This window comes from Pygoscelis adeliae, unplaced genomic scaffold (genome assembly GCF_000699105.1).
Source record: "Pygoscelis adeliae isolate BGI_AS28 unplaced genomic scaffold, ASM69910v1 Scaffold365, whole genome shotgun sequence".
Classification (NCBI taxonomy): Eukaryota; Metazoa; Chordata; class Aves; order Sphenisciformes; family Spheniscidae; genus Pygoscelis; species Pygoscelis adeliae.
Window position 1 is genome coordinate 322,527 of NW_008824783.1, and position 14,891 is coordinate 337,417.

Below are 14,891 nucleotides of genomic sequence, written 5' to 3' on the forward strand. Positions count from 1 at the left end.
CTCCTCCTCTCTGTTTGCAGGTTGCTGCTTCCAAAGACCCAGTGGCTGATGCAACCCATGGAGATGATGTTGAGTTTGACCGTGGTTCTGCTGGTGACGTGGACCTTGGGGAGTAAGTACAATTTCAGGGAAGGAGATCCAAGGGGAGATCCTGTGTAGTTTCTGCCCCTCAGAGGAATTTCCTCTAGCTCGTGGGGCATCATATCAGAGATGGGCATGACTCAGTTTGTGAAGAGAGAAGAAGAAAAATGGAGCAAATGCTGAACTTGCAGAGCCTGCAGGTTGGGAGACTCACCTACTGCTGTTTATATGTGTACACACCTCGTAATGAGGAACTGGAGCCTCTTGCTAGTATTATAATAAAAGCAATAAACATTAACACAAAGAAAACAAAGTATATATTTATTGACAAAGGCTGATGCTGATACACAATGCACGGAGGAGAGCATAACTCCAGTGTCAAGGCCTTTGCTTGACTCACATGGACATTGTGGGGGTCAGAAGTAAGGAGAGACTTCTTCTGATACAATGAGAAAGAAGGAGAAAATGAAGATCCTTTGGAAGTAGTCTGGTGGGGGCCAGAAATTGATTTGGGGACATCAGGATCACAAGCATGAATTTCTAATTTTAGACATTGCTTATCCCTCAAAAAGAGTGCAAAATTTGTCTAAAAAACTGTTTGTACAGAAAGTTTCAGAAAGAATATAGGAAAATTTCACAATATAAATACAATTCTGTAATGGAGATGCTCGTTTCATGCATTTTTTTTGCTGCTCACCAAGTGGGTCCGGTCTCTTCCAGAAGCCCAGGAGAGCATCTCCTGGGAGGTCCAGCGCTACGACGGCTGGTACAACAACCTGCTGCACCACAGCCGCGGCTCAGTGGGTGAGTGCCAGGCCTGGGGATGGGGATGGCAGGACAGGGCAAGCTGGCACTTTGGCATCTGGCCCGCTTTACAACTGAGAGAGAAACCCTTTCTGGCTTAAGCCTGAACCAGGCAGGTGACCAGGCAATGCCACCTCCCGTGGCTCTGAGAGGTGGCTGTTTGCACTCAAGGTAGGTCCCTAGATGCGCCTAAGAGCCCCGTTAGAGCAGTCTGGAGGGGCTAAGCAGCCCAGTTTTGTCTCCCGTGTCCTGGCCTTGCCACTTTTACCTGCTGCCCAAGCGTGGTGGGTGTGAAGTCAGGGTGTTTCTCTCTCATCTCCCTTGTCTCTCTGCCTCTCCGGCTGTTCCCTCTCCTGTTTCCTATGGTGTTGGCAATCACCATGCTTGTGTATTGCATAGTCAACACGGGCAGCTTAACATCGCTCCAGTTACCCACTGGAGAACACCACCCCAGACCTCCAGGAGGTAACAGGGATGTACATGGACCAGAGAAGGACAACTGGAAGGGAACACGCCCATGGAGGATCCCTCCTAGTTTTAAGAGGATGGATCCCAATATTGCAAGAAGTTTTGGGTGTTGGTACCAAAACTTGCATGTTCTTGGCCACTATAAGCATCTATGCCATCCTCTTGCTCTCTCCTGGGACCGTTGCACATGCCGGTGTACCCCGCTATCACTGTGTCTCCCGTCTGTCGGGTGCCACCGGACCCATGCTGTGTTGATTTGGTGACACAGGTGCCAGGCTGCTGCGTCTCCTGCCGGCCAACTACGCAGATGGTGTCTACCAGGCTCTGCAGGAGCCCCACGTGCCCAATGCTCGCCAGCTCAGCAACGCGGTGGCACGGGGACCCTCCGGGCTGCCCTCCCGCAGGAACACAACCGTCCTGGCTGTCTTCTTCGGTAAGAGCTGGGGCCTGGCACCAGGTGGAAAGATGTTGGTTTGAGTGGAAAAACATTGGTTTCTCACACCCCAAGGCCACACGTCGGGGCGTTCCTCACCCACCGCTTCATAGCAGACCCACACCCAAAAGGTAAAGCCTTGGGTATCGCCATACCAAAGTACTGTCCAGCCAAAAGAGTTTGCGTGAATTTTTTATGACCTTTGGCAGTTGCCACAAATGCAGATATTTGTCGTTTGGGAACTTCCTCATTTGTTTTAGCGATAGAGTTACCTTGTTGCAAAACGCCTAACAGATGCGATAAGAGCCGCGCTCTGCGTCGTTGCTGGGCGGAATCGCTGCAAGTCAGAAAAGTTTTTGCTGTCGCTCAGGAGCTCAGCGGGGTCTCGGGTCTCCAAGCCCGGGGATGTCTGTCTCTGGGAAATACCCTCGGCTCATTGAGAAAACAGGCCGAACTTGACAAAGAAGTGGACAATTAGCTCCCCATACAGCTTAAGGTGCATACACATCCCCAGACACCCAAGCTGGGGTGCTCGGCCCCAAGATGGGCCACGGGAGGGGCAGACACTAGTGTGGTACCATTTAGCTTCTCCCTGGAGGTAGTTTTTCCCACCACACCAAAGCTCAAATAGGCCAACAGCAATGGCAGCCACCGGGCTCAGCATCAGCAGCAACCCTTGGCCTTGAAGGCTACAAGCAAGGAGGAGCTCAGGGAAATAGTGGCTAAATGCAGAGCCTTGCTCCTGGTGAAGTGGTGACCAGCAGATGGTCCAGCTGCCGGTGGTCTCTGAACATCCGCTGGCTGAGTCTCTCCACCCTGGTCCCTGAATGACCCTACCCTACTCATGAGGTCTGGCCAGGGGCACCTGAAGCCCTATTCCTGTGTACTAGAGCTCAGCACATCTGGGCTCCAGCCCAGAGTTTTTCAAAGTCGTGGAGCAAACCAGCAGTGAAGGCAGGAAGGAAACCACTCTTGCTGCACAGGGTGGTCCCCTCAGCCCACGTACGGCTCAGCTGCGCACCATCACGTCCTGCTCCCAGCTGCTGACCGTGCTTGGGTCTCTGGCAGGTTTCCACGTGCTCGCGGACATTCTGGGGACAGAGAAACCCGGCTGCCCTGCTGAGTTCCTGAACATCCACATCCCATCCGGAGACCTCGTGTTTGACCCTGCAGGCACTGGAGATGTGGTCCTGCCCTTCCAGCGCATCCACTGGGCGACGGAGACGGGGCAGAGTCCCAACAGCCCCCGGGAACAGGTAGGTAGCGTTTCCTTTGCTCTTTGCCTTTTGGCTAAATTCCTCTTCACCCAACATCGGGGTCCGTAGCAGCCAAGATAGCGTTTGCAAAGATAAAAGGAGAGCACCGCTGTTTCCTTAAAAATATATGTCTCTCAAGTGTTTGAACAAATTGCAAATGAACCCAAAGCACAACCTCCAAGGTACTGGTTCACACAGAGCAACATTTGTGGTTGCTCAAGGTCAGTGCTTTTCTTGGCCAAAGAAAACGTAATTACGCTAGATATGCCTGTGTCATCTATTTTAATGCAAATTTGAGTTTCTTGCATGGTTTATGGAGGGCAGAAGAGGAATGGGTAAAGCAGGAGCCGTTCACAGTCTTCCTTGGCTGCCAAAGTTTTTATCACTTCAGTCAGAATGAGCAAAGGTAGGGCTGCCTGTATCTGGTGGAACAAGTGATAACTGGAGTCTTTTTGGTACAAGTGTAATGAACTTCCATAACCAATTTATACACTTGTGCCACTCTAGAACGCCAGTAATTATGACACATTTTTTTTAGGCACCAACTCTTATCTTTAATAACGCATCACAAAACTGAGCCGGTACTGTCATAAAGTTGTAAACTTGTAAAGCTTCTCTGAATTTCAGTCAGTTTGGAAAAAATCCAGATTTTCCCCCAATTTCACTGTATTGTGTTATGCTGAGGCTGGATATGTTCCCAAGCCCATGTGCTTTTTCTTTCATGCTGGAAAGTTTCCCAATCAAAATCGCCAAAGCAAAATAGCCCCCTGAACCTTTCATGTGACAAACCATGATGAGACCAGATTAGCAAGTCATGGTTTTAGCAGTGTTTCAAACCTTAGAAAAATGAAAACACCACTGTGTTTTCAGACTGAAAAGGATGTTTTAATGAAAACATTTGGCAAGGGAGATATTCAACATGTTGCCAGGGCAGTGGGACTCCCTGCTGCGAGGACAGGGCTCCCCAGAGGGGAAAGCTCCAGTGTTTCCAGTTTCCCCAGAGATGGGTTTAGTCCCCTTGCAGCTTGGTCTTGCCTATGTAGGGATTCACAGATGTCTGCTTCTGGGCATAGCTGAAAATAATTGGGGAAAAAAACCCAACAAAATATACTTTTGAAAAAACCTGTTGCTTGGTCTTTTCCTGTACCTGGCACTAATTCCTGCAGTTTGCATAGAGATTGTCGGTGTATATATTTGCATCCTCATAGCTCTTGTTAAAACAGGGGATGGGGTGGCTGCTTTGTAAGACCAAAAGGGCCGGGTTGGGGCTTTTCAGACCTTTCTGTTGCACCTTTCTGCCGAGACCCTGGCGCCTGTTAATGCCTGTTCTCCATGCCTGCCCTAGACCAACGAGGTGACAGGCTGGCTGGATGGCAGCTCCATCTATGGCCCCTCGCACTCCTGGAGCGATGCCCTGAGAAGCTTCTTGGGAGGACAGCTGGCATCGGGCCCCAGCGGGCGCCTCCCAAGGGAGACAGACGGGAGGGTCCCCATGTGGAAAGCGCTGGATCCATCCACGGGACAGGGTGGTCCCCGGGGGATCTACGGTAATGGTGGCATCCTCAATGGGTTTTCACCTGCTTGGCTCCATCCCTGACTGTGAGCAGGGGGGGGCAGGATGTCCCTGCAGCTGGGCCCAGAGGGGACCCCAGGAAAGGGCAGGGGAGTGTGGTGAGCTGGGACATGTGGGTCAGGAGTCCCATGGGAGAGCAGGCAGTTTTCCAGCCCGAGGGGGAGGAATATGCGTGCCCCACCAAAGGCTTCCCAGCAAAGACATGCCATGAACTCAAGGTGCCACATCCCCAGGAGGCAGCGGGTCATTTCCCAGCCAACACAGAGTCCAGTGGCTATTAGTCCCTCCGATCCAAGGTGATCTCCTCTGGGGAAAGGGGCTGCCACGGATAAAAAACTGCTCTGCTTGCTTTGAATTCCTCACCTGCCCAACCTTTGGTTCATGTTGGGGGCCCAGTGCTGCTTCTCGCTCACTCAGGCTGCTTGTCTCCCTGGGGAGGAAGGAAGGGCGAGGCGATGAGGGGATGCTGGGGTGCAGCCACAGGGCTGGGGGTGCTCCGCCAGCCAAGGGCAAAGCTAGACCCAGTGGCAGCATCCCCCAGTGACGGTCCCGGCGGCTCTTGCAGACCTGGGGAACGCCTGGGGGAATGAGAACCGCTTCCTGCAGGCTGAGAGCATTGCCTGGTTTCGGTACCACAACCACCTGGCCACGAAGCTGGCCCAGGAACACCCCAACTGGTCTGATGAGGACCTCTTCCAGCACGCTCGCAAGCAGGTCATCGCCACCTTCCAGGTGAGGGATGGGACCCCCCAGCTCTGCCAGGACCACCAATACCCTTCCTGGCTCTGTCCCTGACCCAATTCCCCTGTGCCCTAGAGCATCGTGCTGTACGAGTGGCTGCCAACTCTGCTGGGGAGACCCATCCCAGAGTATAAAGGTGAGGGGCACAGCGGGTGATGGAGCTGCAGGGTGTGCGGGGAGCACGGGTGGGGGGACCAGGGGAGCTGGAGGATGGGGCAGGAGAGGGGGCTCAGCCCCCTTTCTCTCCAGCCTGGGTGCTGGACTGTGGCTGCTGCTCTGCAGGTTACCAGCAGCATCTGGACCCCAGCCTCTCACCAGAGTTCATGGCAGCTGCAGGGCAATTCCTGGCCACCATGGTGCCACCGGGTATCTACAAAAGGTAGGAGCAGCCCGGCAGTGCTGTGGGAGAGCAGTGCCCGTGCTGGGGAAGGGGATGCCTGAGCTGAGGTGGTGGCTGGGGATGGTCCCTGTCCCTTCCCTGGCGTCCTGCCCCTCACTGGGACAGCCAGACCCCGCCAGCTCGGGGCAGCCCCCGTTGGGGGCTGTGGGTCCAGCTCTTCTCTGCTGTTCCAGAGCCTCCAATTGCCAGTTTCAGACAGTGCCCGGCCCCGGTGGCTCATACCCAGCAGTGCGGCTCTGCAACAGCTACTGGAGCAGAGAGGTACGGGGAAGGGAGCGTGGGGGTCCTGAGGACGTGGCAGGCTGGCCGGAGGGGCTTCATTCCTTGCTTTACATTACGGAAGACCCCACAGGGAGGTGAAAGGGAAATTGGGCACAGAGCATGACAGCCAACCAAGGGGTGTGAGGTCCTCCCCATCCAGACATCCCCGGATGCGGCCTTGAGCCACGGCAGGCTCAGACCTCAAGGTTGAGCTGGAGAAAATGAGCCTGGAAGAAATCCCTAGTACCCCTACGTCCAGGGTCTGCACCCCTTTGGGCACCAGTTCAGGGGTGTGGGGCTGCCCCATGTCCTCGGACCTGTGAGGCATCACCTGCTCTTTCCATCTCCCCTCAGAGCACCAGGCTGCAGCAGGCAGAAGATGTGGATGTGGACAACCTCCTGCTGGGGATGAGCTCACAGATTGCAGAGCGGGAAGACAACATTGTGGTGGAAGATCTCCAAGGTCTGCACTCCCCTGCACTGCAGCTGGCGCGTCGGTGGGGGACCCTCTCCTGGGGATGTGTGGGGCCCGAGGTGGGGAGATAGGTCTCATCGCCACCGCCATCAGCACCCAACCACACACTCAGACCAGCTTCAACCTTGTTAACAGAGGTGCAGAGAAGCTGCAGGGCATGTTAAGCATGTTCCTGGGACTGTCCTGGCAAGGGCATGGAGATGATCTCCATGTTCAGCATGGCTTATGGCAGAGGGACGAGGCCAGCCTGGCAGCTGGGGCCGTTGGGGTTGCTCCTCCGGCTCTGCCTTGCCATCACCATGGCTTCGAATCCACCCACAGATTACTGGTACGGGCCCCTGAAGTACTCCCGCACTGACTATGTGGCCAGCTGGCTCCAGCGCGGACGAGACCTTGGCCTGCCCACCTATAACCAAGCCCGGGAGCGATTTGGGTTGGAGCCTCTCCAGAACTGGTCGGACCTTGCCCCACACCTGGAGCAACAGGTAACGAGGAACTGGTCAGGGCACGGAAAGTGCATGGGTCAAAGGACGTTGGGGCAGTCCAGGCAGTGACTGGCTTCTTCAGCAACGTAGGAAGAGGGACATCAGTGCGCATCCTGCCCTAGCTCATTTTCATGCCTGCGGGGCTGTTGCATTGGAGTAACTGTGTAATTACATGACGTGAATAAATATATCCTGCCCCAGTGCTAAGCACCTGTGCCGCTGGGATCTCTGCTCCTCCTGGAGCTGAGATGCTCTGGGAGTGGTGCTTAGTTGCTCAAGTCCAAGCCGTGAGCTCAAGGCTGCACGGGGCTGAGCATCCTCCCAACCCACGGGCGTGTGATGCCTGGGACATGCACATTCCTCACTCCTCCTGAGGCTTGCCAAGACTTTCTGAGGCCCTGCAGAATTCCCTCTGCTCACATGTGTGTGGTGCGGGTTTCTGGCCAGGTCCTGGAGAAGGTTGCTGCTCTGTATGCCAACAACACGTCTGGGCTGGAGCTGCTCCCCGGAGGCATGCTGGAGGGTGACGGCTCCCTCTTCAGTGCCATCATCCTGGACCAGTTTGTGCGCCTGCGTGATGGTGACAGATTTTGGTTCGAAAACACCAAGAACGGGTAAAGGCCTCTTCCATGTCTGGCACACAGAGCAGGCTGCCCACTGCTCTGCCAGCCCCAGTAAGACATAACAACTGGGGCTGGAGGAAAAAACATCCTCCAGCTTCCTAAAACAGTGTGGGGAGCCAATCCCTCCTGCCACCAGACAGTGATGCCCAGGGCCACCGCTTGGCCCCACATCTTTTTCCCCAGGCTGTTCACAGTGGAGGAAACCAGGGACATCCGTAACACCACCTTCCGTAACATCCTGGCTGCCGTCACCCACGCAGACCCCAAAGAACTCCAGCCCTGCGTGTTTGTCTGGAGGGAGGGTGAGTGCAAATGGCAGGGCACAGGGGGCAAATGGCACCAGCAAGTTAGGGAGGAAAGCAGACCCATCTCGGTGACACAGTCGGTGACTCAGTGACACAGGGAAAGCATTGGGCTGGCAGTATCTGAAGCCTGACACCTGCCCCTAAGCCAACAAAATGTGTGCAAAATGCAAGGGTTGCTTGTAGGCAAGGCGGGCAGCACTGATGTTGAAAGTGGGCTGAAGTCCAGGCATGTCTATTGCATGAGCCTTGGAAAGATCTCAGAGTACAAAAATGCAACTGATGCCCTGGAAGGTCATGCTGGGGTTAAAACTTGGCCTCTGCCTACCCCATGCTGTGTCACGCTCCTCACTGATGTGTCCTCTAGCTCCTTTGACATACGAGCACACACAGGCCTGCAGGTTAAACCGATGAGTGACCCAAAAAGTGATGAAGTTTGCAGATGAGTTAAGCTTTGCATACTGTAACTGTGTAACATTGCCTACTTTTGCCTTTAATTGCATCAACCCCTGAATGTGCCTCAGGTGCTGTACCGCAAGGCCCTCTCCTGCCCAGCTGCTCCACCGACGTGGTTGTTGGTTAACCAGGGCTGGAAGGGCTGGCCAGGCTTTCCTGCAGATGTGGTTGCAATGGCAGCATGAACCGCACCAGCTGGCTTTTAGCCCAGGGAGAGCTCAGGCCTTGCATCCCAGCATGTTTTGGGTTCCCAGCAGGCTAGGAGCAGCCTAGTCCTGTGCTGATGTGCACCCCTCACCCTGGTGCCCTCCTGTGCCATCCTTGAAATGAGCTTTCCTCTCCCCACCAAGACCCAAAGAGAGTCCTGCTGCCATGCGCAGGGTGAGATGTAGCCAAACACAGCAGTATGCCTTTTCCTCTCAGGAGCTTGCCACACCCTTCCCATTTACCGAAAGCGTTCTATTTGGTGCACGTTCCAGCTCTTGCAAGGCATTTGGGTTCCCTTGGCGTACATTCCATGCAATTGCACCAGGAGGTCTCCCTGGATTTGCAGCATAAGGATGAGCAGAGGGTCTGAGCCCCAATTTGCCGTGGCCCAGGATGCTTCTTGCTCAGCCCATCCCATTGGGAGAGGTGATGGTGCTGAACTCCCAGAGTGCTTGAGTCCAGTTCTGCGCTTGGTTTGCTGTGGCAGGCAAAGGTTCAACCTGAAAACAAGGGTTGTCCCCTGATATCTGGAGTTTAACCTGGGCATCCCAGTTTTGCAGCACTCCTTGGGTCACTCGGCAATGAACCCCACCGGCATCTTAATGCAGAGATTCCTGGGGATGATGGAGATGAGAGGGGTAAAAGGTCCATGACACTCACAGCCTGTCTCCCCCCATGCAGGGGACCCATGCCCCCAGCCCCAGCAGTTGACAGCTCAACACCTGGCCAACTGCACACCCATGACCGTGCTGGACTACTTCAAAGGCAGCGGTGCAGGCTTCGGGATCATCATCGTTGTCCTCTGCTGTCTGCCTTTAGGTTTGCCGCTCTGTTTCTTTATCCATCTCCTCTTCCACCAGAGAAAGGGTCTGAATGCCCATGGACCAAGCACCTCCCAGCAGGAGCTGCTGAGTCTTGGCCACTCTCAAGGTCCTTGAGGTGGCAGGGTCCTTGGGCATCAGGTGGGAGCAGGGCTTTCATGGTGCAGCCCTGCATTAAGTAAAACCATGGAGCATTGAACTGGGGGTGGTGGGGAAGAAATAAACCCCTGTCTGCCCCGGTCATCCAGGTGATGCTGCCAAAGCAGGAAGGAGCTTTGTGGTATGTCATGCTTTCTTCTCCCATGTGTCCTCAGTGACTCTGTTTGTTGCCTGGATCGTTGCCATTCTCCGCAAGAGAGATTTCAAGAAGCTGCAGAAGAAGCAGGGCTCCAGCGTGCGGAGGGAGGTGACTGGCGAGGCCATACATGGTGAGGCGGCACTGTTGGTCCTGCAATGGTGTCTGGTGATGCTGCTGAAGTCAGGGCACATACCGAGGCAGGGCTGGGCTTGAAACTTATATCCAGACTGGATATAAGGAGAAACTATTTCCCCAGGAGGATAGTCAAGCAGTGGAGCAGGTAGCCCGGAGACGTTGTGCAGTCTCCATCCTATCCAAGACCTGACTATATAAAGCCTTGAGCAGTCTGGCCTGACCCTGTAGCTGGTCCTACTTTAGGCGGGAGACTGGGTGAGAGACCCTTCCAACCTGAGTCCCTTCCAACCCAAATCATCCTATGACCCTCTAATTACAACCTTCTCCAGATCACACCTTATCTGAAGGAAACCTATGTGGAGCAATTGCACCAATAGCTCCAGGACAGGGACTGTATCTCCTTGTCCTGGACACTGGAAAAATCCTGCCTCCCGGCTCAATGGCCTGTGCTCCTCCACTGTCCATGCGCTTGAGCTCTGCAGTTGGGAGATCATCATTTTTCCCTTAACGTGTGTCTGGTCATGCAATCACTTCCAAGCTGCATCTCGGTGAAGGAGGTGCTGGGATGAATAGGAGCACAGGTGCGCCTTTCCAGCTGAGTCCTGTGCTCTCTCCCACCAGCCATGGAGTGGCACGGTCCCAAGACAGACAGCTCTCCCATCTACATTCAGCTCCAAGCTGACAAAGTGCTCAAAGTGCTGGATGGGAGAGGGTCTGTGCTCCGGAGCATCAGCCTGAAAGTCCATCAAAGGGTGGAGGTGATCCTCTCTAGCAACAAAGGAAACAAAGCTCTGCTCCTGAAGAGCCCCAAGGAGTACGACCTGGTGAGTACTATGATGCCTGGGGTATGATACCTTCCCCTGGACCCTCCACCATCTTCTGCCACTGGTCACTGCACCACTCAGTCCTGGGCACTGGGAGCAGCGTAGGTCCCTGAAGGGTGGCTGTGGCCTCCTGAGAACCACCAGGTCCAGCTCATACCATGGAGCGACCACTGTGGTGAAGAGCAGCAGAACTCACATCTGAACCGAGCCTCTGCTGCTCACAGCCATTCGGTGGGGTCTTTTGCAGGTGCTGCTTTTCAGCGAGGAGGCAGAGAGGAGCAACTTCATTGGGAAGCTACGAGGCTACTTGGAGGAGCGTGGCCTTGACCTGCATATGTCTGAGATGAAGGAGCAGAGCCTGATGAAATGGGCAGTCACGCAGGAGCAGAGAAAACAAATTCTGGAGACTTTCTTCAGGCACCTGTTTGCTCAGGTATGTAGAGGTGTGGCAGGCTTTGATGCATGGAGGAAGGTATTTCTGTATTGATTAAGCAATGAACGTTGCTGCTGTTGCTCTCTGTAAGAGCTGATAAGCCAAGCACAAGGAAGCTGGCAATACTTTCAGGACCAAGGGACATTTTCCCTTGCAGAAGACAAAGGGAGTTCTGCTGTGGTGATGTAAGTGTCTAAAGTCGCAAAGAGACTTTTGGATGATGTAACTAAGGTCTCCATAATGGTCAGTGGTGTTTAGTGTGAAAGTCACATTGTGTAGGAGAGACACAGGACTTCCCCATGGTATCTGCCATGAGTTTTGTGCCAGGGGAGCCACTGGCCTCTGTGCAATAGGTCAGGCAAGTGAACACCAGCCTTCTGCTCTGCCAGCACTCATGGGATTTCTTTTGTGGGACACAACCTGCAGGTGCTGGAAATCGACAGGTCTGATGCTGGAGAGCTCAACTTTGAATCTTCACAGAAGGCAAAGGAGTCTCTGACATGTGAGCTGAGCAGGGCTGAATTTGCTGAGGCCCTGGGGCTCAAAGCCGACTCCATGTTTGTGGACTCCATGTTCTCCCTGGCTGACAAAGATGGCAATGGCTACATCTCCTTCCGGGAGTTCCTGGACATTCTGGTGGTCTTCATGAAAGGTGGGAGCTGGAGCTGCTCTTCATCTATTGCTCTAAGTCCTGTTTCTAGGCTCTGGCAACGCCACCAGCAGAGTGAAGGACAAGATCCATCTATTCTCTTCACTTAGGACAGCTTCAACTTGAGTTATGGGGCAGTGACAATGTATTTTTTAATTATGTTTTCTGTAAGACTGTCCCTGAGGGGAGCTATGTCAGAGCAGTGACTTGCTGATCTGTCGCCACCATAGACAAGTCTGCCCTGTCCTCTGAACAGACCACGCATCCTGCCCTTGACAGATGATAACAGCCATATAAGAGGTCATATCTGATCCCCCCTAAATGACCACTGGAAAAGTAGATTCATAGATGGAGGTGGTGAATGCCCAATTCAATCAAAGCAGCTCCCAGAAAAATCATTGCTGTGCAAAAGCACATTTTGAGTTTGCAAAATAATGCACAAGAAAGAATGTGTATCTGCCTGATTTTTCACCTTGCACTTGAGAAAGTCAAGCAGAAGGGTGGCACGCTATTCACATTCCGTCACTCTTCAAGCTGTGATCAGCAGTGTGCTTTCAGTCTTTTCAGGGCTGGGTGAGACTTCACTGCTGCAGGTTCAGACTCTCAAAGACAATGTTTGAAAGCACTTTTGCTGATGAAAATAGGGTCTTGTTCTTACTTCGCCTCTCGCCCTCCCCACCAGGGTCCCCGGAGGAGAAGTCCAAGGTGATGTTCAGGATGTATGACATTGATGAGAATGGGTTCCTCTCCAAGGAGGAGTTTCTGAGGATGCTCAGGTACTTCTCCTCATCTCTCTAGATGTTTTCGCAATGTCTGTAAACACAGATGTCTTCAAAAGCAACTCCCAGTTTCTGTGCTTCACTCCCCAAGGGTGCTATGTGAGAGGCCATGGGCTCAACACTCGCAACCAAGAGCCCATTTCTCCTGTGAAACTGGTCTGGGGCTCTGCCCTGTGTTATTTGAAGGACTCGAGCTGTGGTCCTCTGAAGTTCCCATCTCTCGTCCTTACTCCAGGTCCTTCATCGAGATCTCCAACAACTGCCTGTCAAAAGACCAGGCAGAGCAGGTGACCGAGTCCATGTTTTGGGCCTCAGGGTTTCAGGACAGGGATGAGCTGACATGGGAGGATTTCCACTACATGCTGCGGGACCACGACAGCGAGCTTCGTCTCACCCAGCTCTGCGTCAAAGGTCAGTGGGCAGGAGCACTGGGTCACCCCAGGCCCTGCAGGGCTGGAGGTGATGGGCAGCACCCAATGTGTAGCTCCCAAATCTTGTCCCATCAATCTCTCCATCCCAACCGCAGTAATGGGGCATCAGCTGCCACTCTGTGTGCGACGTGCTTGGGTCAGCTCAGAGCCTCTCCCCACCCCACCCCTGCCCAGGGGAGATGCCTAATCCTTGTCCACCGCATCTCACACACTCTAAACAGCTGTTTGTCCTTTTGGCTCCTGAAAGGCGTCCCTGAGGTGCTCAAGCAAAACCTGAACAACCGCGTCTCCTTCATAAAAAAGAAAGAGCCAAAAGAGTAAGCTCTCCTCCTTAGTCTTGCTGCTGCTGCTATTTCTTCTTCTCTTTCTGCCCGGATGCACATCCATCTTTCACCTCAGCCCCTCCAACAAATGCTCCCAGCAGGTGTTCGCATGCCCAGTGCTGGGGAAGGGGGACAACCATGCTGGGACATGCTCATGAGCAAGCCGGAGGCTGCGGTGGGGCTGCTGCCTTCCTCCCCTGGCACCCAGGTGGTCAGACAGGAGGAACTGCCTCCTGCAGAGCCCCTGTTGCATTCACTACATGGGAATGGGAGTCCTACCTTGCTTTTCAGAGGGGAGGGTTATCTTGTGTGAATCCAATCTGTGTACTATGCAGTTAAAGTTAATTGAAGCAGGCTTGCTGGACACCTTCTCAGCTGAGCCTGAGATGGAAAGTGGGGAAATGGGGACAATTTTGGCAAGCCCTTCCTGCAAGTACAACTTCGGGCTAGATGTAGCTCTATTCCCAACAGAACCATCTCAGAGGAGGAGAAAGACCCAAACCTGGACACCATGAGCCACTACATAGAGCGAGACGGGCAAGAGCTGAGGAAGAGACCAGGCAGAAAGTGAGTACACCCTCTCCTCACTGGGTGCACTTCTTGGGTTCGGGTTCAGCCTGTTTGCTCTTTCTCATGTCTCTGTGTCAGACTGGGTAGCCCTCTGGTCAAATGGCACTGCGTGCAAAGAGCCAGCACGCCCATGACAGTGGTGCAACGTAGGGAGGGAATGTGAGACGGTCCCTGCAGGAGATGCCCCAGCCCAGACAGGCACATCACAGCCTCTTGCTGGCTGAGGACTTATGGTAATAGCCCTGTCTCGGTGGGGATGGTGCCGTAGCTGGGTCTGGGTGATGTGCCTCTATAAAAATAAAAAGAAGCGTCCAACTCCAGAGCTCAGGATAGTGGTTTTTAGAGTGTATGCCTTGCCCACAGAGAGGGACTTTCCCTGGCAGGTCCTGCCTGCGTTCCTCTGCCCCTTGGGACGCTGCTGGTTCACCCCTGAGCTGCCTGCAAGAGCTGCAGGAGAGACTCTGGTCCTCACTGCTGTGGCAGCAGCAAATATTTCTACAAGGAAGTAGTTAAATGGTTGTTATTCATGGCCAGAATATCTGAATCATCTCCTTGAGGAATCTATCTGACTAGATGTTGTGGTTTACCCCCAGCCAGCAACTAAGCCCCACACGGCCGCTCACTCACTCCCCGCCCAGTGGGATGGGGGAGAGAATCGGAAGGTTAAAAGTGAAAAAACTTGTGGGTTGAGATAAAGACAGTTTAATAGGGAAAGCAAAAGCTGCGCAAGCAGCTAGCAAAACAAGGAATTCATTCACTGCTTCCCATGGGCAGGCAGGTGTTCAGCTGTCTCCAGGAAAGCAGGGCTCCATCACACGTAATGGTGACTTGGGAAGACAAGCGCCATCACTCCAAACATCCCCGCCTTCCCTTCTTCTTCCCCCAGCTTTATATGCTGGGCATGACGTCATATGGTATGGAATGTCCCTTGGGTCAGTTGGGGTCAGCTGTCCCGGCTGTGTCCCCTCCCAGCTTCTTGTGCCCCCCCCAGCCTGCTCGCTGGTGGGGTGGGGTGAGGAGCAGAAAAGGCCCTGACGCTGTGTCAGCACTGCTCAGCAGCAAC

At 53.9% G+C, this 14,891-nt stretch overlaps 1 protein-coding gene across 1 annotated transcript in view; it reads left to right on the forward strand.

The window, feature by feature from the left end:
- The first annotated feature begins 481 nt into the window (after positions 1–481).
- The window catches only part of DUOX2 (dual oxidase 2), a 21,710-nt gene continuing 7,300 nt past the window's right edge, over positions 482–14,891 (forward strand). The window contains exons 1-22 of the mRNA XM_009323869.1: positions 482–503; positions 802–885; positions 1,622–1,786; positions 2,855–3,042; positions 4,388–4,589; positions 5,181–5,347; positions 5,432–5,492; positions 5,639–5,735; positions 5,930–6,017; positions 6,372–6,480; positions 6,814–6,977; positions 7,425–7,591; positions 7,784–7,902; positions 9,247–9,384; positions 9,701–9,814; positions 10,441–10,643; positions 10,891–11,076; positions 11,503–11,728; positions 12,408–12,501; positions 12,740–12,936; positions 13,183–13,252; positions 13,730–13,825. Of these exons, the coding sequence (XP_009322144.1) occupies positions 482–503; positions 802–885; positions 1,622–1,786; positions 2,855–3,042; positions 4,388–4,589; positions 5,181–5,347; positions 5,432–5,492; positions 5,639–5,735; positions 5,930–6,017; positions 6,372–6,480; positions 6,814–6,977; positions 7,425–7,591; positions 7,784–7,902; positions 9,247–9,384; positions 9,701–9,814; positions 10,441–10,643; positions 10,891–11,076; positions 11,503–11,728; positions 12,408–12,501; positions 12,740–12,936; positions 13,183–13,252; positions 13,730–13,825 (2,957 nt within the window). The remainder of the gene's footprint in view (positions 504–801; positions 886–1,621; positions 1,787–2,854; positions 3,043–4,387; positions 4,590–5,180; positions 5,348–5,431; positions 5,493–5,638; positions 5,736–5,929; positions 6,018–6,371; positions 6,481–6,813; positions 6,978–7,424; positions 7,592–7,783; positions 7,903–9,246; positions 9,385–9,700; positions 9,815–10,440; positions 10,644–10,890; positions 11,077–11,502; positions 11,729–12,407; positions 12,502–12,739; positions 12,937–13,182; positions 13,253–13,729; positions 13,826–14,891) is intronic.